This window comes from Balaenoptera acutorostrata, chromosome 9 (assembly GCF_949987535.1).
Source record: "Balaenoptera acutorostrata chromosome 9, mBalAcu1.1, whole genome shotgun sequence".
NCBI classification, from domain to species: Eukaryota; Metazoa; Chordata; class Mammalia; order Artiodactyla; family Balaenopteridae; genus Balaenoptera; species Balaenoptera acutorostrata.
The window spans coordinates 45,435,452-45,461,773 of NC_080072.1; the positions used below are offsets into that span (position 1 = coordinate 45,435,452).

The 26,322-nt window shown below is 34.8% G+C and overlaps 1 protein-coding gene across 5 annotated transcripts in view; it reads right to left on the reverse strand.

Moving 5' to 3' along the window:
- USP47 (ubiquitin specific peptidase 47) overlaps positions 1–26,322 on the reverse strand; it is a 124,091-nt gene that overhangs the window by 43,053 nt on the left and 54,716 nt on the right. For all 5 annotated transcript variants that reach the window (XM_057552305.1, XM_007174922.3, XM_007174920.3 and 2 more), the window contains 5 exons: positions 25,874–26,012; positions 20,774–20,870; positions 16,598–16,743; positions 15,964–16,043; positions 13,522–13,671 (listed from right to left, as the gene is read on the reverse strand). In XM_057552305.1, the coding sequence (XP_057408288.1) occupies positions 13,522–13,671; positions 15,964–16,043; positions 16,598–16,743; positions 20,774–20,870; positions 25,874–26,012 (612 nt within the window). The remainder of the gene's footprint in view (positions 1–13,521; positions 13,672–15,963; positions 16,044–16,597; positions 16,744–20,773; positions 20,871–25,873; positions 26,013–26,322) is intronic.

Consider the following 26,322-nt stretch of genomic DNA (forward strand, 5'->3'; position numbering starts at 1 on the left):
AAAAGAAAATTGAAATCATATCAAGCATCTTTTCTGACCACTACGCTATAAGATTAGAAATCAATTACAGGGAAAAAAACGTTAAAAACACAAACACACGGAGGCTAAACAATACGTTTCTAAATAACCAAGAAATCACTGAAGACATCAAAGAGGAAATCAAAAAATACCTAGAGACAAATGACAATGAAAACACGATGATCCAAAATCTATGGGTTGCAGCAAAAGCAGTTCTAACAGGGAATTTCAGAGCAATATAATCCTACCTCAAGAAACAAGAAAAATCTCAAATATAACAATCTAACCTTACACCTAATCGAAGTAGAGAAAGAAGAACAAACAAAACCCAAAGTCAGTAGAGGGAAAGAAATCATAAAGATCAGAGCAGAAATAAATGAAATAAAAACCAAAAAACCAATAGCAAAGATCAATAAAACTAAAAGCTGGTAATTTGAGAAGATAAACAAAATTGATAAACCTTTAGCCACACTCATCAAGAAAAGGAGGGAGAGGACTGAAATCAATAAAATTAGAAATGAGAAAGGGGAAGTTACAACAGACACCGCAGAAATACAAAGCATCCTAAGAGACTACTATAAGCAACTCTATGCCAATAAAATGGGCAAATTCTTAGAAAGGTATAACTTTCCAAGAAAGAACCAGGAAGAAACAAAAATATGAACAGACCAATCACAAGGAATTAAATTGACACTGTGATTAAAAATCTTCCAACAAACAAAAGCCCAGGACCAGATGGCTTCACGGGTGAATTCTATCAAACATATAGAGAAGAGCTAACACCCATCCTTCTCAAACTCTTCCAAAATATCACAGAGGAAGAAACACTCCCAGACTCATTCTATGAGGCCACCATCACCATGATACCAAAACCAGACAAAGATACTACAAAAAAAGAAAATTACAGACCAATATCACTGATGAATATAGATGCAAAAATCCTCAACAAAATACTAGCAAACAGAATCCAACAGCACATTAAAAGGATCATACACCATGATCAAGTGGGATTTATCCCAGGGATGCAAGGATTCTTCAGTATATACAAATCAATCAATGTGATACACCATATGAACAAATAGAAGAATAAAAACCAGATGATCATCTCAATAGATGCAGAAAAAGCTTTTGAAAAAATTCAACACCCATTGATGATAAAAACTCTCCAGAAAGTGGGCATAGAGGGAACCTACCTCAACATCATAAAGGCCATATATGACAAACCCACAGCAAACATCATTCTCAATGGTGAGAAACTGAAAGCATTTCCTCTAAGATCAGGAACAAGATAAGGATGTCCACTCTCACCATTATTATTCAACATAGCTTTAGAAGTCCTAGCCACGGCAATCAGGGAAGAAAAAGAAATGAAAGGAATACAAATTGGAAAAGAAGAAGTAAAACTGTCACTGTTTGCAGATGACATGATACTATATATAGAAAATCCTAAAGATGCCACCGGAAAACTACCAGAACTAATCAATGAATTTGGTAAGGTTGCAGGATACAAAATTAATGCACAGAAATCGCTGGCATTCCTATACACCAACAATGAAAAATCAGAAAGAGAAATAAAGGAAACAATCCCACGTACCACTGTAACAAAAAGAATAAAATACCTAGGAATAAACCTACGAAGGGAGGTAAAAGCCCTGTACTCAGAAAACTATAAGACGCTGATGAAAGAAATCAAAGATGACACAAACAGATGGAGAGATATACCATGTTCTTGGATTGGAAGAATCAATACTGTGAAAATGACTATACTACCCAAAGCAATCTACAGATTCAATGCAATCCCTATCAAATTACCAAAGGCATTTTTTACAGAACTAGAACAAAAAATCTTAAAGTTTGTATGAAGACACAATAGACCCCGAAAAGCAATCTTGAGGGAAAAAAACGGAGCTGGAGGAATCAGACTCCCTGACTTCAGACTATACTACAAAGCTACAGTAATCAAGACAATATGGTACTGGCACAAAACCAGAAATACAGATCAATGGAACAGGCTAGAAAGCCCAGAGATAAACCCACACAACTATGGTCAACTAATCTACGACAAAGGAGGCAAGGATATACAATGGAAAAAACACAGTGTCTTCAGTAAGTGGTGCTGGGAAAACTGGACAGCTACATGTAAAGGAATGAAATTAGAACACTCCCTGACACCATACACAAAAATAAACTCAAAATAGATTAAAGACCTAAATGTAAGACTGGATACTATAAAACTCTTAGAGGAAAACATAGGAAGAACACTCTTTGACGTAAATCACAGCAAGATCTTTTTTGACCCATCTCCTAGAATAATGGAAGCAAAAACAAAAATAAACAAATGGGACCTAATGAAACTTAAAAGTTTTTGCACAGCAAAGGAAACTATAAACAAGATGAAAAGACAACCCTCAGAATGGGAGAAAATATTTGCAAACGAATCAATGGACAAAGGATTAACCTCCAAAACATATAAATAGCTCATGTAGCTCAATATCAAAAAAACAAACAACCCAATCCAAAAATGGGCAGAAGACCTAAGTAGACATTTCTCCAAAGAAGACATACAGATGGCCACAAGGCACATGAAAAGCTGCTCAACATCACTAATTTTTAGAGAAATGCACATCAAAACTACAATGAGTTATCACCTCACACTAGTCAGAATGGGCATCATCAGAAAATCTACAAACAACAAATGCTGGAGAGGGTGTGGAGAAAAGGGCACCCTCTTGCACAGTTGGTGGGAATGTAAATTGATACAGCCACTGTGAAGAACAGTAGGGAGGTTCCTTAAAAAACTAAAAATAGAATTACCAAATGATGCAGCAATCCCACTACTGGGCATATACCCAGAGAAAACCATAATTCAAAAAGACACATGCACCCCAATGTTCAATAGCCAGGTCATGGAAGCAACCTAAATGCCCATCGACAGACAAATGGATAAAGAAGATGTGGTATGTATATACAATGGAATATTACTCACCCATAAAAAGGAATGAAATTGGGTCATTTGTAGAGACTGTCATACAGACTGAAGTAAATCAAAAAGAGAAAAACAAATATCGTATATGAATGCATATATGTGGAATCTAGAAAAATGGTACAGATGAACCGGTTTGCAAGGCAGAAATAGAGGCACAGATGTAGAGAACAAACGTATGGACACCAAGGGGGTAAAGCAGGCTCGGGGGGATGGTGGTGGTGATGGTGGGATGAACTGGGAGATTGGGATTGAGCTATATACTCTTAATATATATAAAATAGATAACTGATAACAACCTGCTGTATAAAAAGTAAATAAATAAAATAAAATTCAAAAATAAAAATAAAAATAAATAAAAAGGAGGGGAAACAATTTTATTTCTTCCTTTCATTGGTATGCCTTTTATTTCCTCTTCTTGCCTTACTGTACTGGCTATGACTTCCAGTACTGAACTGAGTAAAAGTGACAGCAGACATCCTTGCCTAGATAACCTTGATGTTTTAGGGAGAAAACATTCTGTCTTTCACCATGAAATACGATGGTAGCTCTAGGTTTCTGAATATGTTCTTTACCAGGTTGAGAAAATTATCCTCTATTACTAGTTTTCAGAGTTTTTTTTTAATCATAAGCGGATATTGAGCTTTGTCAAGTACTTTTTCTAAGTCAATTGATATGATCATGTGAATATTCTTCTTTTCTGTTAATATGGTAGATTACAGTCATTGATTTTTTACATACTGACAGGCTTGAATCCCTGGAATGAACTCTACTTCGACATGGTATATAATTCTCCTTATATATTGCTTAATTCTATTTGCTAATAATTTGACAAGGATTTTCCCATCTATATGCATTAAGAATACTGGCTTGCCAGAGATAAACCCATGCATATACGGTCACCTTATCGTTGACAAAGGAGGCAAGAATATACAATGGAGAAAAGACAGCCTCTTCAATAAGTGGTGCTGGGAAAACTGGATAGCTACATGTAAAAGAACGAAATTAGAACACTTCCTAACACCATACAAAAAAACCCTCAAAATGGATTAAAGACCTAAACGTAAGGCAAGACACTATAAAACTCTTAGAGGAAAATATAGGCAGAATGCTCTATGACATAAATCACAGCAAGACCCATTTTGACCCACCACCTAGAGAAATGGAAATAAAATTAAAAATAAACAAATGGGAGCTAATGAAACTTAAAACCTTTTGCACAGCAAAGGAAACCATAAACAAGATGAAAAGACAACCCTCAGAATGGGAGAAAATACTTCCAAACGAAGCAACTGACAAAGGATTATCCTCTGAAATATAAAAGCAGCTTATACAGCTCAATATCAGAAAAACAAACAACCCAATCCAAAAATGGGCAGAAGACATGAATAGACATTTCTCCTAAGTAGACATATAGATTGCCAACAAGCAAATGAGAGGATGCTCAACATCACTAATTAGAGAAATGCAAATCAAAACCACAACGAGGTATCACCTCACACCAGTCAGAATGGCCATCATCAAAAAATATAGAAACAATAATGCTGGAGAGGGTGTGGAGAAAAGGGAACCCTCTTCCACTGTTGGTGGGAATGTAAATTGATACAGCCACTATGGAGAACAATATGGAGGTTCCTTAAAAACCTAAAAATAGAACTACCATACGACCCAGCAATCCCACTACTGGGCATATACCCTGAGAAAACCATAATTCAAAAAGAGTCATGTACCACAGTGTTCATTGCAGCACTATTTACAATAACCAGGACATGGAAGCAACCTAAGTGTCCATTGACAGATGAATGGATAAAGAAGATGTGGCACATATATACAATGGAATATTACTCAGCCATAAAAGGAAACGAAATTGAGTTATTTGTAGTGAGGTGGATGGACCTAGAGTCTGTCATACAGAGTGAAGTAAGTCAGAAAGAGAAAAACAAATATCATATGCTAACATATATATTGAATCTAAAAAAAAAAATAGTTCTGAAGAATCTAGGGGCAGGACAGGAATAAAGACACAGACGTACAGAATGGGCTTGAGGACACGGGTAGGGGGAAGGGTAAGCTGCGACAAAGTGAACGAGTGGCACTGACATATATACAGTACCAAATGTAAAACAGATGGCTAGTGGGAAGCAGCCGCATAGCACAGGGAGATCAGCTCTGTGCTGTGACCACCTAGAGGGGTGGGATAGGGAGGGTGGGAGGGAGATGCAAGAGGGAGGGGATATGAGGATATATGTATACATATAGATGATTCACTTTGTTGTACAGCAAAAACTAACACAACATTGTAAATCAATTATACTCCAATAAAGATATAGGTGTGTGTGTGTGTTTGTGTGTGTGTATTATAAAGAATAGTGGCTTGGTCATAGTTTTTTGGTGTTTTGTTTTGTTTTTTGTTGTTGTTACTGTTGTAGTTTTAACTGTCTTTGTCTGGTTTAGTATGAGGATAAGACTAGCTTCATAAAATACACTGAGAAGGGTTCTTTCCTTTCTGTTTTTTGGAAGGGGTTGTGTAGAACTGGTGTTCACTGTGCTAAAATGTCTGGTACAAGTCTCCAGTGAAACCATTCCAACTTACAGATTTTCTTTCTAAGAGATTTTAAATTATGAATTTAACATCTTAACAGTTATACGGCTATTCAAGTCATATTAGATGAGTTGTACTTTGTGCTTTTCAAGGCATTGGCTCATTTCATCTAAGTTATCAAATTTATGTTTGCAGAGTTGTCCCTTACTATCGTTTTGATATCTACAAGGTTTGTAGTGGTACTAATTTCATTCTTAATACTGGAAAATTTTTTCTTATCTTTTTTCCCCTTCTGTCAGTCTTGCTACATGTTTGTCAATCGGATTGGTTTTCAAATAATAGCTCTCATTTATTAATTTTCTGTTTTCAATTTCACTGATTTCTGTCCTTTTCTTTATTATGTCCTTCCTTCTGCTGGCTTTGGGTTTCTTTTGCTCTTTTTCCAGGTTAGGTGGAAGCTTAGATTATTGATTCAAAACAATTCCTCTTTTTTCTAATGTAAGAATTTTTGCTAAAGGGCAGCATTTAATGTTCTAAGTTTCCCTATCAGTAGTATTGCTTCAGCTGTGTCTCAAAACTTCTGACATGTTATATTTTCATTTCCATTCAGTTCAAAGTATTTTTAAAAACATTTCCCTTGAGACTTTCTCTTTGACTCATGGATTTAAGTGTGTTGTTTATTTTTCAAATGTTTGGTGATTTTCCACTTATCTTTCTGTTATTGATTTCCAATTTGGTTCCAGTGTGGCTGAAAAAGATATACTCTATGATTTTAATTCTTTTAAATTGAGGTTTGTGTTATGGCCCAGGATATGGTCTACCCTAGTATGTAGTCCACAGGCACTTGAATGTTATACTCTGCTGTTGTTGAGCGGACCATTTTATAAATGTCTGTTAGATCTTGTTGGTTGATGGTATTGTTAAATTCCATATCTTTGCTAATTTTCTGTCTAGAGATTCTACCTATCAATTATTGAGAAGGGCACTGAAGTCTCCAACTATAATTGCAGATTTGTCAATTTCTCCTTTCAGGTAGGACAGCTTTCACCTCATGTATTTTGCGGCTCTGTTACTTGGTACATACACATTTAGGATTGCTGTCTTCTTGATGGATTGACCTTTTTATCATTAGATAATGCCCTTCTCTGTCTCTAGTAATTTTGCTTCAAAGTCTACTTTACCTGATATTAATATAGCCATTCATTTATCTTGATTAATGTTTACATGGTATATCATTTTCAATCCTTTTACTATCAACCTGCCTATACCAATATACTGTAGGGAGTTTTTGTAGCTAGCATACTGTTGGGTCACTTTTTTTTAATCTAATATGCTGATCTCTGCCTTTTACTTGGTATAGTTAGACCATTTACATGTAACTAAGTATGCTATTTTAAATTTTTGGTTTGTTTTATTTTTTCTGCCTTCCTGTGGATGACCGAAAAAATTTTTTTTAATTTTACTTTGATTTATCTATAGTGCTTTTGAGTTTATCTCTTTTTCAGTGGTTGCTCTGGGTATTACATTACATACACAAAACTTATCTGTCTGTTGGTCGCATCCTTTTACCAGTTCAAGTGAAGTATAGAAAGCTTACCTCTATGTCTTTTTACCTTCTCCCATTTATAATATAATTGTCTTAAATAGTTCCTCTACATACATTTAGAACCACATCAAACAGTGTTACAATTTTGGTTCAACTATCAAACATAATTTAGAAAACTCAGGAGGACAAGGAAAGCCCACTGTATTTACCCAAATTTTTGCTTACCATGTTCTTTCTTCATTCCTAATGTTCCAATATACTTTCCTTTTATCATTTCCTTTCTATTTAGAGAAATTTCTTTAGCCATTTTTTTAAGGTAGGTCTGCTAGTGACAAGTTCTCCTAGTGTTCCCTCATCTAAGAATGTCTTGATTTTCCCTTCATTCCTGAATATTTTCACTGGGTATAAAACTCTAGTTGACAGGTCTTTTCTTTCAACACTTCAAAAATATGCCACTGCCTTCAGGCCTCCATAGTTTCTGATGAAAAATCTGCTTCTGAGAAATCACAGTGCTTTTCTCCTGTAGAAACAGTACCTTTTCTCACTCACTGCTTTCAAGATATTTTCTTTGTCTTTAGTTTTCAGAAGTTTAGCTATAATTGAACTTGACATAGAGTTCTTTTGGCTTATCTTGTTTGTGGTCTGCTCAGTTTCTTGGACCTGTGGCTTTATGCCTTTTGCCAAATTTGGGAAGTCTTCAGTCATTATTTCTTCATTTTTCTAGCCCTGCCTTCTTTTTCCTTTCCTTCCAGGACTCCAGTGATACAAATGTTAGACCTTTTGTTATAGTCCCATGGGTCCCTGAGGATCTTTATCCCCTCTCCAGTCTATTTTCTCTGTTATTTAGATTGGGTAACTTCTATTGTTCTATCTTCAAGTTCACTGATTATACACTGTCTCTTCCATTCAGCTGTTGAGCCTATCCACTAACTTTTTGAGTTTGGTTCTTGCATTTCTCAGTTCTAAATTCCCATTTCATTTTTCTTTATACCTGCTATTTCTTCCCCAGGACTCTCTATTTTCTCATTTGTTTCAAGTGGGTTTAGGAACTCTCACTTAAGTATTTCTATGATGCCTGCTTTAAAATATTTGTCAGATAATTCTAACATCTGTTATTTTGGTGTTTTTGTCTATTGATTCTCTTCTTTCATTGAAAATGAAATTTTCCTGGTTCTCAGAATATAGAATGATTTTTTTTTTATTGAAATCTGAACATGTGGGGTATTATGATATTCTGGACCCTATTTTAAATCTCCCGGTTTAGCTGGCTTCCTCTGACACTGTTCCAGCTGGGGAAAAGGTTCCTGCCCAATTACTGCCAGGTGGGAGTAGAAGTCCAATTTCACTTGGCCAATGTTGAAACTGGTGGTGGGGAGGGGTTGCTCACTACTGCTGGCAAGGGTAGGGATTCTGGCTACTCAGTAGGCCTCCGCTGACACCACCTGGGCTGTGAGAGGCAGGAGTATCTCATTACTGCTCCCTTTGTGGCCTCCACCAACACCACAGGTAGGAGAGGGAGAGCCTCCTTACTCCTGGGAAGCAGTAAAAGTCCTGACTCCCACCTAGGCCTCCTCTAACATTATTCCAGTGGGAAGGAAAAGGAGCACCTCCTTACTGTTTAGGTGGGAGTGTAAGGCCAGGCTCCCCACATGGTGTCTAATGACAGTTAGCCAGGGCAAAGGGAGAACGGCAGTGGGGAGGTTCAGTACTGTCGAGCAGGGAAGAAACTCCTGCCTCCCTACTCAATCTTCTCTGAAATCACCCCAGCAGGGGGTTGGACAGCCTTGTTACAACTTCATAAGGGTGGAAGTCTAGGCTCCCTACTCAGCCTCGGCTGGCATGGGTTAGGGTTGGGGCCACAGTCTTTCTGCAGTGTTTGGCTAGAGCATAGCAGTTACTGGCTACCTTTTCTGTCTTTTCCAGTCTTTTGGCTGGAGAGAGCAGGCTTATTAGTCTGTGCTAGTTGCTATTTCCAGCCTGCCATCATCTTCAAGCTTGGGATATATTAGGCAAAAAGAAAACCCAGGGAACTCACCCCATGTCATTCCTTGAATCCTGAGGTCCCTAGTCTTTATGCCTTTTCTCCACCTTTCAGTCTTCTTATGTTTATTTTATACATAATGTTCAAGATTTTCAGTTGTTTTAGCGGGAGGAATAGGGCAATGTACATCTACTCCATCATCCTGAAAGCAGAAGTCCCCACTTTTTAAACTGGTTCCCACTATGTCCAACCACACAAATTCCTGGAAAAATGAGGATACAGTCTGTGGAAGAGAGTTTTCTTTATGTGATGCTTACATATTTGGACAAATTTGGACTACTCTACCATCCAAATGAATTATGTGGTTAAGCCAGGCATATAAGAATGTCCAAATTACCTGTTAAATCAGGATAGCACTTATGATATAAACTTGTGTACACTAAATACTTGGAACACTTATGATTTCGTAAATACTTATGAATTTAACCATTTTCTATTCAAAACTTTAAAATGATTGTTAAATTGTGTTTACTTAGGGAACAAGTATATAATCTGATCTTTCCAAGGACACTATATGGAACTATACAGCTAAATCCAATTTCAGACTTTTGAACTATACAGCTAAATCCAATTTCAGACATTTTGTCATAATAAACAGATACTTAAATGTACTTACCCCAAAAGAAAATAAAACTACCCTAAAATAAATGGTCTAGAACAGTGTCTGCCACAGAACAAGCAACTCAATAAATACATGACAAAGGGTATCTATAACAAGATAGTGTTTAAAAGTTACTATTAAAAAAATTTAAAAATAAATAAAATTTACTATTAAGTAGAAAAGCTTCCCTAGTTAATGTCAAACATATGAGGCTATATCATTTTTGTTTAATTTATGAAATGTTTTCATAATTAACCAATAAAAATTATATTTCCAATTTTTATGTATCATTAGAATGTATTTAGGAGTATCTTCTTATAATAAGACATTCTCAAATATGCTTGGCAATGAGCAGATTCAAGGTTTCTTTGATTATAAAGTTCAGAGAGATTGGTTTTATGCAGACAGCTCTAATCAGTGAAAATAAAAGGTTGTAATTACCTAATAAATCACTGAGAATCAAGTTTTTTAAAAGATTAATACAATCTTTCAGCTGATATTAATTTTTCAAGATTAATAACAAATTATGTAAAACAACAGGAAATTGTAACATATATTTTAGTATTCTCACTCCCCTCCAAGGTCCCAAGGATATAAATGTTAATGTAACAAAGTAGAGACTTCCTTAAATCACCTTAATCTAATGCAGAGCTTCACAAAATATGTTCCTTAGAATCCTAGTGTCTCTTGAAATACTGACATGTCCCACAGAGAAAAGATAAGGTTGGTTAAACCCAGTTAAACAAATTTCTCTACTACAGGAACACTCAGGGCATTTAAAATTAAATATGCACTGTAAACTTCCCAAAGAGAATTACAGTTACACAGTTTCCCAAATTTATTTAATCAGAAGCCTTCTCCCAAACAACTATTAAATCCCATTGGAGACTAGTGTTGAACAGAACTCAATCTGAGAGACAGAATGGCAGAAGAACCCTTTTCACTACTTGGCCAGGTAGAATGAAGACCAGAAATTTAACAAATATTATAGTTATAATAACTAAGAAATGATTCAACAAAGATAATATTAGGATGAAAAGCTTTTTAAAAAACTATACACGATTCCTAGCACTTATTAAAAAACTAGTCTGCTATCAATCACGCTGAAAAATAACCATGAAAGTTGATTACAGATGTTATAATGATAAATTAACTAAGTGGCAACTCCATTCTAATTTAATCTTAAATATTATTCTCAAGTTTACTTAAACATGGAGATAAAACAACTCCAGAAATTGGATGTTTCAGATGAAGTTAAAAAAAAAACAACTTTCATTTTTAACAGAACTTCACACTTAATTATCTGAAATTAAACGCCAGGTGTTAACCTCATTGAACACACATAACTATAGTATTGTGGCTCACTAAACAATATATAATAAGCAGAACATATAACCATCAATGTTGTATGTGTACGTAAGTACATGTGTGTATATATGTGTGTATGTATTCAAGTATGTTTATGTGTATATGTATACACAGCCAATAAGGCAAACATACCAGAGACCCTTAATAAAAGTAGAAAAATAAATTTTAAAAGAGTTTAACTCAAATTAAGGCCAAATATTATAATAGTTTGAATGAGATTTTATAATGTTTCTTTTAACTAGATATTTACAATCCACATTTATACCAAATTCTTTTTAAAACACATAGAACTAACAAAATACACAATGGCAAGCAGTGATATAACACTAAATTTAGATGCTATATGATGATTTCTGCAGTTTAACAAGTGTAGGTTATAAATTTGAATTCAGAAAATAAAGGGAAACCACTTACCTCTAACTAAAGTTCTCTGAAGGTAGTATCCTCCTTAGAACCCCTATCTTGGGTAGTTTCACCTGCTGTAATTTCCCTCAAGAGATTCCAGCAAAGTCTAGGAAGGTTTAGGTTCCCTTCTGCAAGCCCTATTAGCGCATGTGTGTTATAAACCTGCTCACATACTGCTTCATAGCTGTAACTTCCAATTCCCACTGAATAATCTCCACCACCACCGTCATCCATGTATCAGTGTAGGAGAGAATTTGGAGAATTTCATTTAGAAATGTGACTTTCTTCACTTCTCCAAAAATATCCTCCAAATCATTCCACTGCTATGTCTATAATGTACTGAAGAGAGTGGTGACGATTCAGCAGGTGAATAAATTACAACATATAGATTTAGCTATGCAATTATATTTGCTGAACTCAAATATTAGATTCCAACATAACATAAATAAAACTAGCTTTCTCAACATTCAATAAATATGTAAAAAAAAGAAAAACTAAACTGAACATATATGTGAAAAATCGTACATAAAAAATACTTTCATAAATAAAGTAGAAAAATAGTGTACATCACTTGGGACTACTATTTCCCTAGTATATTTTGTTAAAGAAATGCCAATATTTTAAAATGAGCTAGGAGATAAGTCACTGAAAGACATATGTTAATGATTTTTCAGTATGTCACTTCTACCTTAAACTGTCAAAATAAATAAAGTGAAAACAAAACAAAAATGAAAAATAAAACTAGCCACTCAAAGCAATGCCAATCTCATATACCCAGAGTGGCAGTTTACAAAGGGTACTATTAAGCACTTAACAAAATTTTTCAAATCTATTCAGGAAGCTGACTGAAAAACAGTGGAGCAAAGGAGGCCTGATCTTCCACTCTCCAGAAAAGGTCTTTTACTTTGGATTCCCACTGACTGATTCCATAACTTCTTGCTGATTATTTCCTGTAAGTCATATAAAAATAGGAGAAAAAAAGAAAGGGCATCAATTGTCCTAGAGGCCAGAGTACTAAACCATACTTGTAGCACTATTTTAGAGGCTAAAGTATGGACTAGCTTTAAGAACACTGATTTTAGGTGAAGCCACCATTGGCTTGACTGCAGCATAAGTAAGATCCAAAGCAACATCATGATGAAATTCTACTTTTTCAGATATCTTAGTTAGCTTTGAAAGTTTCCCCTGGCTCATTACAGGTTCAAATAAGTATTTCTGAACTCTAATTCCTTCCATGACTCTCCCTTTGTATAAGCAATTCAATACACAAACATAAGAATAAAATGCAATAATAAAATTATCAAAAAGCAGTTAAAAATAGATAACAAAAGGAGGAATGAGAAAATCTTAATCGTCCAATTTGATACTCAATATATAAGTAACTAAGTTAATTATATATAGTTCTGAGTCTTCAAATTATCTCTGTTTATCTCTGGGTCATTTTAAAATTAAATTTTAGAATAGGGATGCTCCTTTAAAAAACGTGGCCTCTGTTTGTCATAAAAACCAGAGGTTATTTTTCCAATGGAACAAAACAATACCCTCAAAACAAAAAAAATCACAGAAGTAGACTTACAGGGAATTCCCTGGCGGTCCAGTGGTTAGGACTCCATGCTCTCACTGCCAAGGGCCCAGGTTCAATCCCTGGTCAGGGACCCAAGATCCCACAAGCCACACGGCAAGACCAAAAAAAAAAAAAAAAAGTACCATTCATAAAATAGATTGTTTAGAGCTTTAAAAAAAAAGATAAAGTGAAATAATCTAGTCACCTCTAAGAAAGAATAAAAGATTGAGCCATGAGGCAGTATATTTGCATATACTTCCCCTCTTATACATGCACTATTAGGACTCACTGGAGGGTCAAAAATCTTCTAGATCTTGCTAGTTTAAATGCAGGAATGTCTAACAACCCAAGAAGGTGTATCTAGGATGATACTTACCTTAGGATATATTATACCACTGTGCTATTATGTATTCTGTGTATGGATACACAAGCATTCAGCTGAAAGGTACACACCACACTAGCAAATGCTTGGCTGGACCCATAAGGTCGGATGACCAATGGAATATCAAGATATGTGTCGATTCTCCAGCCCTCATAACCACATTCCAGACATCTCACGTAGTCCTTCAGCTTCCCTTGATACAGTTCATTTATAAGATCAGCCTAAAAAATAAGAACATTTATATTTTTTAAAGCGTTCCTTAAAAGTAAGTTACCAATATTTTATGCCTTTTAGAATGATTTTCAAAAGGATATTGATTCTTACTGTTGAAGTTTTAGAAAGCTTTAAGATTTATCTAGTCTAAAATTCTATAGAAAAAAATCAAGGTTTAACAAAAACAAAATAAATTAAGAATGTGCAAAAGTTATTTCAATTCTCACATTACTAAAAATCCCACTATTAAAATGTGTTTTGTTGAAATCAGTTATCAACTTGTTTTACTACTAAGCCCCGTATTATCTTTTCATTAGGATGAGAATACATCATAACTGATCATTTTAGGCATACTGATAATCACATAGATAAACAACTGGCTACTTTTATAGCTTAACATATATTACCACCACTTTTGCAATAATATATTTTGATTTCTAAAATCATATCCTCTATCTCAAGGTACAAATAAAACTTTTTAACTTTCAGTAATATACATAAAACAACTTTAAGGAAAAATATACTGTAATTTTAAAAATGTACAGAAATTGAAAAAAAAATCTTAAACTCCATCTCCCTCAAAATATCCTCACCTAAAAGAATGGATCTCACCTACTCCCCAAACTTAGCCAACTGGGGCTATTCTGGCTCAAAGGAGGCAGGTAACTCCTTAAGTAAGGACCCTCCATGTGAATGTCTTGCCTCAAGATTCTTGTACCCAAACTTGGGAACTCAGAAGGAATGCCCTAGCTGGTCTTAATAGAAGTGTTGACCCACACAGGGATGTAAAGAGGAGGAAGGGTACCTTCAGACCTACGAAAAAGAAACACCCCCCAATACTATCTACATAAAGTTATGAAAATACAATCCTATAGATAATGCAGAGAAACTAGATCACTAAATGAACTTAAAATTTTTTCCAATATCTCTTAAGAATAGATAAGAGGGAAAGCATATTACAGTTTACCTCTTTCATAAATTTATACCTCTTCAAGTATCTAGGATTCATAAGCCTTCAAATTAGGATCCACCATAACTGTCTACTCTAATACTATTTATTTAATGAAGCTTTTTTCATTCACCTGCCCCAGTTATATTTGATTATGTCTTCTCTACCTGAGAGGGCATTTATAAGTGTTTCAATCCAGTGTTTTTCAAGCAGTTTTGATAGCAACCCACAGTAAGAAAATAATTTACACTGCAACCCAGTACATATAACTGGAACAAAAGTTGCATAAAACAATACTTACCCTTACTTATGTGATGCTTCTCTTATACTTTTCTATTTTATTCCTTTTTTTTTAAAGTGCTGGTCTTGATTCACTAAATTTATTTCATAAATGAATGGATCACAATCTAGTTTGAAAAACTTTAGTCCAAGCCATCATAATAGTTCCAATCAGACAGTAGATCCTCCAGGCTACCTTCCAGATTCTTCCCCTTTTTTACCCTTAGTGATCTTCTATCACTACACCTAGCATAAACCCTCCTCTGTACTGAGTCCTGAGCCCCATCCAGTTCAGCCTTATGTCTCACCCCAATGATATATCTAATATTCTCCCACTTCTAACCCGTTCCTCCTTCCACTGGATAAGAAGAATAGGGTCAGATTAACAAGGATCCTAAGTGTCAAAAGCATGACTATACCTCACTGGTCAAAAAGAAGGTAATGCGGGCTTCCCTGGTGGTGCAGTGGTTGAGAATCTGCCTGCCAATGCAGGGGACATGGGTTCAAGCCCTGGTCTGGGAAGATCCCACATGCGGCGGAGCAACTAGGCCCGTGAGCCACAACTACTGAGCCTGCGCGTCTGGAGCCTGTGCTCCACAACAAGAGAGGCCGCGATAGTGAGAGGCCCGCACATCGCAATGAAGAGTGGCCCCCGCTTGCCGCAACTAGAGAAAGCCCTCGCACAGAAACAAAGACCCAACACAGCCAAAAATAAATAAATAAATTAATTAATTAAAAAAAAAAAAGAAGGTAATGCTAGATGAATATACTTTACAATGTATACTTTACAATGTGTTACAGATAAAACATCTAATTTACTTGGCAAATATCTGAAAATACTGTCCAAAAATCATCCCCAAAACACACACACACGTATGAATTACCTAGTTCTTAGCTAAAAAGAGATCATCTAGATCACAGGGCCCAACTTATTTTAAAGATGAGGAAACTGTCAGTACTTTGACAACTGGACTAATGCCCAAGTTTTAAAACATTCCAATAGAATAAAGTCACTTTAAGGTAATGAATAATTTATTAGAAAACACTCCCCTCAACCTGAGAGATAAATTACCTGTTCTGTTTGTTTCCATTTCTGTTCCAAAGCATCAAACATGACTCTGCACAGTTCCTGTACATCATGCTGCTGCCAAGCTATTTTAAGATAAAATTTAATTAAAAAGAGCTATTAACTTAGTGTAATGAAGCATTAATTTGTTGTTTAAAAGCAAATTGTCAGAAATATGGAAAAGTCTACATAAAATAATGCTAAATTTAAGAAGAACACAAAATATACATTATAGTCATAAAAAGGCAATCACAAGGAAAAGAATCACGAGAGCTCATCACTTTATAAATAGCATATGCTCTATAGTGCTACAATATTTGCTATTTTTGTTATTTTTCACTGTAGAGTCAAGAAATATGTTAATAAAAATCTAAGCCAACACACTTTTAAAATTTTAGTTTAAGTACATAAAAATAGAGTATAACCCAACTTACTTTACAAGAAAATTTTAATTGATCAAAAATTTATGCCTCAGAGCTTAAATTTTAAAAATAAGTTATTTTTAAATGCCAGCAAAAAGCAATCAAAAGGTTTAAGGTAAAGTTAATTAAGATGTTAATATGTGTCATTTGTTTATAATATGGTCTCTCAGAATTCCTTTGACTGTTACAAATACTTATCATTATAAGAGAATTAGTACCCTCACTACTATCCCATCCAAAGCTCCTGGTAACATCTGTGGTTTCAATTGCTCTCTTTTTGCTGGTTTGTAACAAAACAAAAAGCCTTTGAAGTTGGTATGGTATACTCGTCACTGGATCTTCTTCAGATTCTTCAAATTCCCACCTATTGAAATGAAATGTTTGAAAATTACCTATAAAATATCTTTATTCTTTAAAGCATAATTAATATTATCATAACAAATGTTAAGATCTTAATTCTGGGGGCTTTGGATATTAACTGAAGCTATTAACATCTAATGAAACATTAGTCTTTCTCTAATTCATAAATTTAGAAAAAATTTAGACTTTCACAAGAAAAGGCATAAGAAGGCAACATGAATAAAAGGCAAAGGTCATTTGAAAGTAATTGATGAACTTGAATCTGGTCAAGATTCTTGTCCTAATTATTAACTAACAAAAATACAGGGAACAAAAAAAAATAAAATAAAATACAGGGAACAGAATACAGAATATTAAATGATACTATGGCACTCAACCATCAAAATCCAAACTGTGAAAAACTATAGGACAAATGCCATCAGTTTTTGATATATATATATATATTTTCAAGGAATAAACTGCAATGTGGAAAAAAGATCAAAGGGGATTAAAAGTCAATAGGTTGAATCTTCTTTTTTTTTTAACATCTTTATTGGAGTATAATTGCTTTACAGTGTTATGTTACTTTCTGCCATATAACAAAGTGAGTCAGCTATACGTATACATATATCCCCATATCCCCTCCCTCTTGCATCTCCCTCCCACCCTCCCTATCCCACCCCTCTAGGTGATCACAAAGCACTGAGCTGATCTCCCTGTACTATGTGGCTGCTTCCCACTAGCTATCTCTTTTACATTTGGTAGTGTATATATGTCAGTGCCACTCGTTCACTTTGTCCCAGCTTACCCTTCCCCCTACCTATGTCCTCAAGTCCATTCTGTACATCTGTGTCTTTATTCCTGTCCTGCCCCTAGATTCTTCAGAACTATTTTTTTTTAGATTCCATATATATGTTAGCATATGATATTTGTTTTTCTCTTTCTGACTTACTTCACTCTGTATGACAGACTCTAGGTCCATCCACCTCACTACAAATAACTCAATTTCGTTTCTTTTTATGGCTGAGTAATATTCCATTGTATATATGTGCCACATCTTCTTTATCCATTCATCTGTCAATGGACACTTAGGTTGCTTCCATGTCCTGGTTATTGTAAATAGTGCTGCAATGAACACTGTGGTACATGACTCTTTTTGAATTATGGTTTTCTCAGGGTATATGCCCAGTAGTGGGATTGCTGGGTCGTATGGTAGTTCTATTTTTAGGTTTTTAAGGAACCTCCATATTGTTTTCCATAGTGGCTGTATCAATTTACACCACCACCAACAGTGCAAGAGGGTTCCCTTTTCTCTATACCCTCTCCAGCATTTATTGTTTGTAGATTTTTTTTGATGATGGCCATTCTGACCAGTGTGAGGTGATACCTCATTGTAGTTTTGGTTTGCATTTCTAGGTTAAGAGTCTTATCAATCAATTTCAATGCACAGATCTTGTTTAGATCATGATTTGAACAGAATGTTTAAAAAAGATATTATGAAGCAATCAGGGAAATCTTAGCAGTGACCTGAGTTGTAATTTACAGATGATATGATTGGGTATGTGCTTCCAAATAATCAGAATGGAGGATTATAGACAAGAAAGATTGATAATGAGTTGATAATATCCAAAGCTAGGTGATGGGTACAGAGGGATTCATTATACTATTTCACTATTTTTTAATATTTTGAAATTTTCCATAATTCATGCCTACACACCTAAAGTGGTAGGTTCTCTCTGGCTGTTATGTAGCAAGTGAAGAAAATAAACAAACAGAACTCTATCCTTCATGCCAGTGCTACCCTGTCTGTAGTCCAGCGAGGTCCAGCTTTTTAAAGGAGCCATTCCTTCCTTAGTTCTACATTATGAAACATCATCAGGCTCTTGGGGTTTGTTTCCCCACCTGCAAAAAGCTTCATTCTCTTTTCACAGTCTCTAAGGCATCCTCTTTAATCTTCTCTCTTACTCCCCCTCCACTCACTGGGCTCCAGTCACAATGGATTTTTGTTCCTCAAAGGCTTTTGCACTTACGGTTTCTTCTGCCTTGAATGTTCTTCTCCCGTATCTTCACAGGACTGACTCCTGTCAAGTCTATTCTATGGTATTTCCTCAGAGGGGCCCTCCCTAACTACTCACCCTACGTCTCGACAGTTATTCTTTCCATACTGCCCTGATTTTCTTCATGGCATACATGACTGTGAAATGAGCTCATTCTATTGGCTGACCTACAGAAGGTCTAAGGGAGGGACTCTGTCTTATTCACCACTGTAATCTCTGTGCCTAAAAGAGTGCTTGGCACACAATAAGTGTGCAACATATGTTTGCTGAATCAATCAATCTGGCTATGCTCTTACTCTTCTCCACAGAGCTATATGTTTACAGACTTCTTCCAGGGTGGAACTCATGGTTAAGCTCCTGGGATCCCTGTTCCTAAGCAACACTCCCCAGAGCAGGCACATTATCATGGACTACTGAGTTTGTTCTAGTTTTGAGGACAAGCTCTAGATTTCATCTATTAACCTCATCTTCCAGTACTCTGACAAAAACTCCATTTAAGCAGATCTCCCATTTAAGCAGATCTCCCAGAGGCCCCTGCAATATGTTGTACTTAGTGGCATCAACTACAATACAGGTCGAATAGGGTAATGGAAATTCTGGCATCTAGTGGGTTGCTACTTCTAGCAGTGTGGCCTCTGGCAAACTATTTAACCTCTCTGTGTCTTCAGTTACCTCCTTTGTAAAATGTGGATAACAGCATGTATTCAATAATTCATACAGTTACCATGAGAATTAAATGAGTCTATATGTAAAGTGCTCAGAACAGTACCTGATACAAACTAACAATAACAAACATTTAGGTAGCACTTACTATTACTCAGTTTTGCTCTTGAAAGTCCTCCTGCCTACAAGGCCCTCTTTTTCGTCTCTACCTGGCTAAACCATACCATCTTCATGACGTACCTCAAGTTCTACTTGCTCTTCTAAGCCACTTCTCCAAGTTTCATTAATCTCCCTTCTCTCTAAACTCTCATGGTATTTAGCCATCCTTAAATGTTATTTAAACTATTTTATACATACATATATTGCTACTGTGAAGAGATCTGTAAATTACTTAAAAACAAAGATCTTATTTCTAACTTCATCTCTCTCTACCAAGTGCCTAGCACATAAACACTAGGTAACAAATACTTGCTGAATGAAAGACAGGCCAATTTTTACAAGTAAATTCAGATGATGAGCTTACATATGAATGCAATGGTAATATAATGTTGTTTGTAATATCAAAAGTTCCAAAAATAGTTTAATATTTACAGTAATAAAAGTAATTAAAGACATTACTCAAAAGTAACACAAAAATGAGAAAAAAAATCAGTTTATTTGTACTTTTAAAATGTCTTAAAAAATAAGTTACGTATGCTGTAAAGAAATACACAAAGTGAGAGTGTATTAAATGTATTATAATAGGATACTCATAAAAATAAATGTCTGACTTCAGGGTTTATTTAAATATGGACTTCCTCCATAGAGCATTTTAAAGTATCTGATATACATACATTCTTTTAAAAATACATTCTCTCTCTCTCTCTCTCACACACACACACACACACAAACACCAGAACAGCTGCACTGTATTTTAATTAAAAACAAAATCTGCAAGTTTAAAAAGACAACTTTGTTTCTTAAATTGAGAGGTGGACGAAAAAAAGAATATGGTATACACATCCAGATTATCTCCAAAAGCAGATAACTTATTTCTTCACAAAGGCATTAAAGCTAAAAGTGAGGAAGCTTAAATACAATAATTTATCTTAAACATAAATCTTATCAACTTTATCCTTTTGCTGTCTATGCATTTCTGATTCTCTCTCCCCACAAATTTTTCATATGCTCGTCTCTCATAAGATCCTTTTATTTAGTATTCAAGGTATGTTTTAAGAAGTGAGAAATGCCCCAAACTTAACAAATAAGTGCAAGAAGGTAGATAGACTTAATTAGTTAAAAACTATATTTTCATTCTTAAATCAATTTTATTTAAGAATTTTTTTGAATACTCACTTATATAATGCATTCCTAAATTCAGGAGTCATAAAAAGTGTTTGCAAAAGGCTATTCAAGTAGCAAGTCATTGCTTGGTTTACTAATCCCACATATCCTTTAAAAAAAAGCACACACAAATATACATAAATCAGCATTTACATCAAAAAATTAATGAAAAGAAAACTTAATAAGAATTTACTACACAGTAAAAATTGAGAGGTTAAGGTTACAGTTGGAAATTATTTCAATTGTTTCAATAGCACCTAAGAAAGACCTTTTTGCTAATATGTGCACTATGTAAACCTTATTTCTCAGAAAAAGTCAGGATCTTTGGACATCTTGCTATATGTCCAGAGATACACATGGGTATTACATAGCATTTAATAAAACTTTAAGAGGGTTATGTTTAATATAGTATTTTTTGACAAAAATAATCTGTGTTCACCAAATCTAAAAGTTGTGTATTAAAATGGAAAAGTATAAACATATTCACTTTAAACATCATATATACCCAACAAACGAAGACAGTACCGAACCAGTTATCCCAGTCATCAGGCCCCATAAACCAATTTCTACCAAGAATTAACAACATGAGATAAATTCACTGTATACAAACTCAGAGTGACTTCCACTGTTTTAACACATCCATGAAGTATGAAATCCCACAGATCAGCAGGCTATGCAAAGAGTGACTATTAAAGTAAGAAGAGAACTCAGAGATGGAGGTAGGGGGGAACCGAGGGAGGGGGAGAAGGAAAGGAGAAACTTACATGCATTCAAAAGTCAAGTGAACTATTTAAGTACTTAGCTTTATATACCTAATTGGAAATGGCTGCCACTGTTGAGAACATTTTCGGAACTTCTCCTTTGAAGTAGATTCAGGCCCAGTTTATGAGGTACACATGCACACAAACCAGTCTCATCATTTTATTATACCTCATTATTTTAGTAAAATGTGGTAAACACATTGCTTAATAATTAAACTTATTTACTCCCGCTTAATACTGAAAAACTTGGTTATCTCAAAAAAACTTAAATCTTTTCTCAATACATGCCAAAGGCGTTCACTGAAGCTTTTTGAAATACTTTTTCAATTTCCCAATTAACAAAAATATCTTAAGAAATGGTAAACACTGTGGATAAACTATATTGCTAATGAAGGTGATGAAAGGACCAACAAATGCACAATGAACCTTGGTCAGCTGTGGAAAAGAGGAATAGATTCCATGCTATCTGTGCTTGTACAATTCTAAGAAGAGACCAAGTAGCTACCTATCTTTCACTCTGGACTAAGGTTCGAGCTTTGATTTCTAGTGCCTTCCATCTTTAAGAATACTATGTATATATGTTTATATATTTACTCTACATTGTTATATACTTATAAACTGCTTCAATTCCTAACCAGCATGCCCCACCTGAGTTGTTCTCACAACACCCTGTCCTACTCTGTTCTATAATTGTTTATTTACCTGTATGGCTTCCCCAACAGACTGTGAGTGGAGGGGTCAAATCTGATTTCTCTATCTATCCTACTACTTAGCATAGCAGCAGGTGCACATGAGGGAGAAGTGCATATGACTTACAAGTAATACAAATCTGTACGATATCTGGACTGATTATTAATAATAAAAAGCATTACTTCATTCTTAGGTTATATAAACGGACTCTTCCCCACAAACGACAGCACTCAAGCAAGGAGACCAGGTTGTTCTGCTCCTTCTTCTCAGCTGAGGCTGCCTGGGATTTCCCTTCTTCTCCATCTCCTTCCTCCAGTTCCTCAACAGTCAGGGACAACCACTCTACCTGTAGCCTTAAAAGGTAAATGAATACTACTATTGTTCTTTGTGTACCTTAAGACCAATCATGTATCATTTATTTGTGACTTTGTTTCCCTTCCCTGGGCTTAAAAAAAGGTGGTGGGGGAGGGGCTTAAGGGAAGGACAGAGTAATAATTTTTGCCACTGCTGTTTACTTTACCACTAGCAATAAGAATCATATAGAAACCTATGGTCTTTTGTACCTGACTCAGCACCACATTTAAACAGAATGAACAGTGTCTCAAATAAATGTACTACTATTTTCCAAAAGTATGAAGGTTTTAGTGAGATTAGTAAGATAAAATGGTACTGAATAGAAATCTTTTGTCATTATGCATTGTCTAAATCAGCAAATTTCAAATGATAACTGTTATCAAGTGGGTCCTCTATCTGAAATAGTTATGAGTCAATATTGTAACTTCAAATGATAACTGTTATCAAGTGGGTCCTCTATCTGAAATAGTTATGAGTCAATATTGTAAGTTCAAGCTAGTTAAGGGAGAAGAACATAAGAACATATGCCATTCTGCAGATGGCAAATGCAGAAAGAAATCCTGAACAGAACCAACAAGAAATGAACGAGAACTCGAACAGGCCAAATGAAGTAGAATGAAACTGGCCAACTCCTGAAGTAGATAAAATAAAACGAAAAGAATTGTGAAAGAAACTGCCCAAGGAAAGATATCTCGGTTTTAAATGATGAAATACCTCAGTCATGTGGTTTCTAATCACCTGAGAGTCCACATCAGCCTTCAATCCACTCCTTATTCTTTAAAGTTCCCCCGACCCCCAACCATCTCCTATCAACAGTGGCTGGCTACCAGAGCAGTTGGTAGGCAAGGGACACAGGAAAGAATATGTTAAGTCCTCAGCCTCACGGCATTATGGAGAAATGTTTTCTTACAGCCCTGAGTTGAAATCATGAGAGCATTTTTCAATAAAAACATTTTGTACATTTACAATAATTTCTTAAGGAAAATGCAAATTCAGTAGTCAGTAACAAAACAGTTTTTGGGACTTCCCTGGTGGTCCAGTGGTTAAGACTCCACACTTCCAATGCAGGGGGCCCAAGTTCGATCCCTGGTCAGGGAACTAAGGGAACTAAATCCCGCATGCCGCAACTAAAAAGATCCCACATGCTACAACTAAAGATCCTGCGTGCCACAATGAAGATCCCACATGCAGCAACAAAAGATCTGTGTGCCACAACTAAGAACTGGTGCAGTCAAATAAACAAATAAATAAACAAATATTTTTAAAAAAGAACACTTTTTGAACCCCCAGCTCCTTTGGATGTGTACAGATTATTTTAATTCAGAAAGGCAGTACCCCAGAACACCGGAGGAAAATGTACTGGTAGGGAAAAGAGCTGTATGAGGAACAATAGTTAGGAATGAAGACTATGATTACATGGCAATGTATATCAAAGTCCTCTAAAAATATTTTTAATAAATTTCAACTTAGTAATTCAATTTCTAGGAACTTACTCTAAGGAAATAATCACAGATGAAAATAAAAACTTATGTATAAGTATGTTCATCATAACATAGGTAATAATTACAGTTTAACTATCTAAATCATATAATGAAACACTATTCTTCAGTCAATTAAAACCCATATTAAAATACTATTTAATAACATTGAAAAATGCTCCTCATATAGTATTACACGAAAAAATATATATTAAAAGTCTGCTCGCAACATGATTTCCCCATTTTCTTAAAGGCATTCAGATGAAGGAAAGATAAGACAAAAATAAGCAAAATCATTAAAGCAGTTTCTGTTAATAGTACTGTCAGTGATTTCCACTTTTTTCATTTTACAATACGACAATGAACATGTATTACATTCGTATAATAGGAGAACTTTTTTTTTAAAGTATGCTTTAGTCTCTAGGAATTTACAGGCATCAGAGAGCCATACAGTACTCAGCACAAAGTAGGAGTTCTGTAAATACTTCTTGCATAAGGACTGAGTTGGTTGTCAGAATACACAGCAAAAATTTCAAGAATCCTGACTTGTTAAATCTGGAACTTTCTCTAAGTATTCCAACTATCTCATAATAATCTAGGGTATCTATTTTTAAAAAACGCAATTTATCCAGTCTACTGCAGAGCAACTAACTTAGTATTTGGAGGAGTAATGCCTCAGAACCTACATTTTTAACAAGTATCTCAAAATGATTTTTAAAGAAATAAAAATTTGAGAATCACTACACTCTAGACAGTATAATTAGAAAGATACTTTGTCATTCTCTTTTATTCTTGGTAGTTCGCTGCAAAAAGTTCTATTGATATAAATGATCCTAAATACCAAACACGACCAGCTTTTACCATTTTCAGAACAAATACACCATTAAGCCTGTACAAAAGATTAGCTATGAGGAAATTATTCTACATTTCAATTACAAAATATAGTAAGTGGAAGATTACAGAACACATTAAAACAAAATCTACAATATTACTCTACAGTTTTCTTTTTATACTAGATATTTGTGTCTAATATTTACAGTCATCTCTGTTTTAAAGTTCTAAGAGTAAATACTCTGAAGCCATACCTAACATGAAATACCATTAACTAGCTATATAATCAAAGGCTTCTCTAAGCCTGTTTCCATTTCTTTTATCATGAATACTACCTACTGAAAATGTTTGTTTTAAGATAAAATGATATGTGAAAGTATCCAGATTATATTTTCAGGCAATTAACCAGTCTTATATATAAATAAATATAAAACTGCATAAATAAAGCAATTCCATTAGCTCAATAAATTGAAAAAAATTCAAAAATACAGGTTTAAACATATTCAGAAAAAAGCTAACAGGAATTTTTTAATTACATGATTAATTTCAAACATGTGATTAGATTAAACTAGAAGATAACACAGTATTTCTGATAAAATAAGCCTGGCCCATCTGTTTCCACATGAAAGTATCTGCCATAGTCTATTCCAATGCACACGGAGATACATTCCTTTCCAGAGGAAGTCAACTTCAAAAATTTAAGATTAAATTCAAGATAGAAAATTATCAAACAGAAAAGTCTTCCTTCAAAATCCAATATTTAATATTTTTTACTAAATAATGGCAGTAACAATACAGTAAAAATAACAATGGGTTGAGGGAAAGGGAAACCACATTCTTGTTCTAACTTTGCTTCTGCTAACTAGCGATCTTGCTCTGGGTCTGTTTTCTCTAATCCATAAAATGAGAAGATTAGGCTTGAGATCGCTAAGATTACTCTGGATTAATGTCCTATGATTTTATGAAAATACAACAATGACAACAATAATATATCTTACCAGTTTCTGATTTATTCAAAATAGATGAATAGGAGTAGCTTTGGCTGACATAATCACTGGTAGAGCCCACAGAACCTTCTCTTGGAAGTGGACCTATAAATTTGTCATGAACACTGTCATCCCCAGCACTGGAATCCTCCTAAAATGCAGCATAACCAATATTTACTGAGTGGTAAATATTGCTAAAACAATGAAAAAAGGCATACTAATTCCTGAGGCAATGAAAAAGAGACAAGGCATTACTGGTACCACCAAGACATTCAAAGTATATACCCTCATTATTTCCTGTAGGAAGGTTTGAAAGATGCCCAATATAACACACTTTGGAAAAAATGCTTAGGTCTCCTTCCAAAGTTCTTACTTTCTCAATTTTATTTAATTCTTTTTCAAATTTTGTTTACATGAGAGAAGAGATTTCTGGTACTAATTAATCAGAGTACAATTGTGAA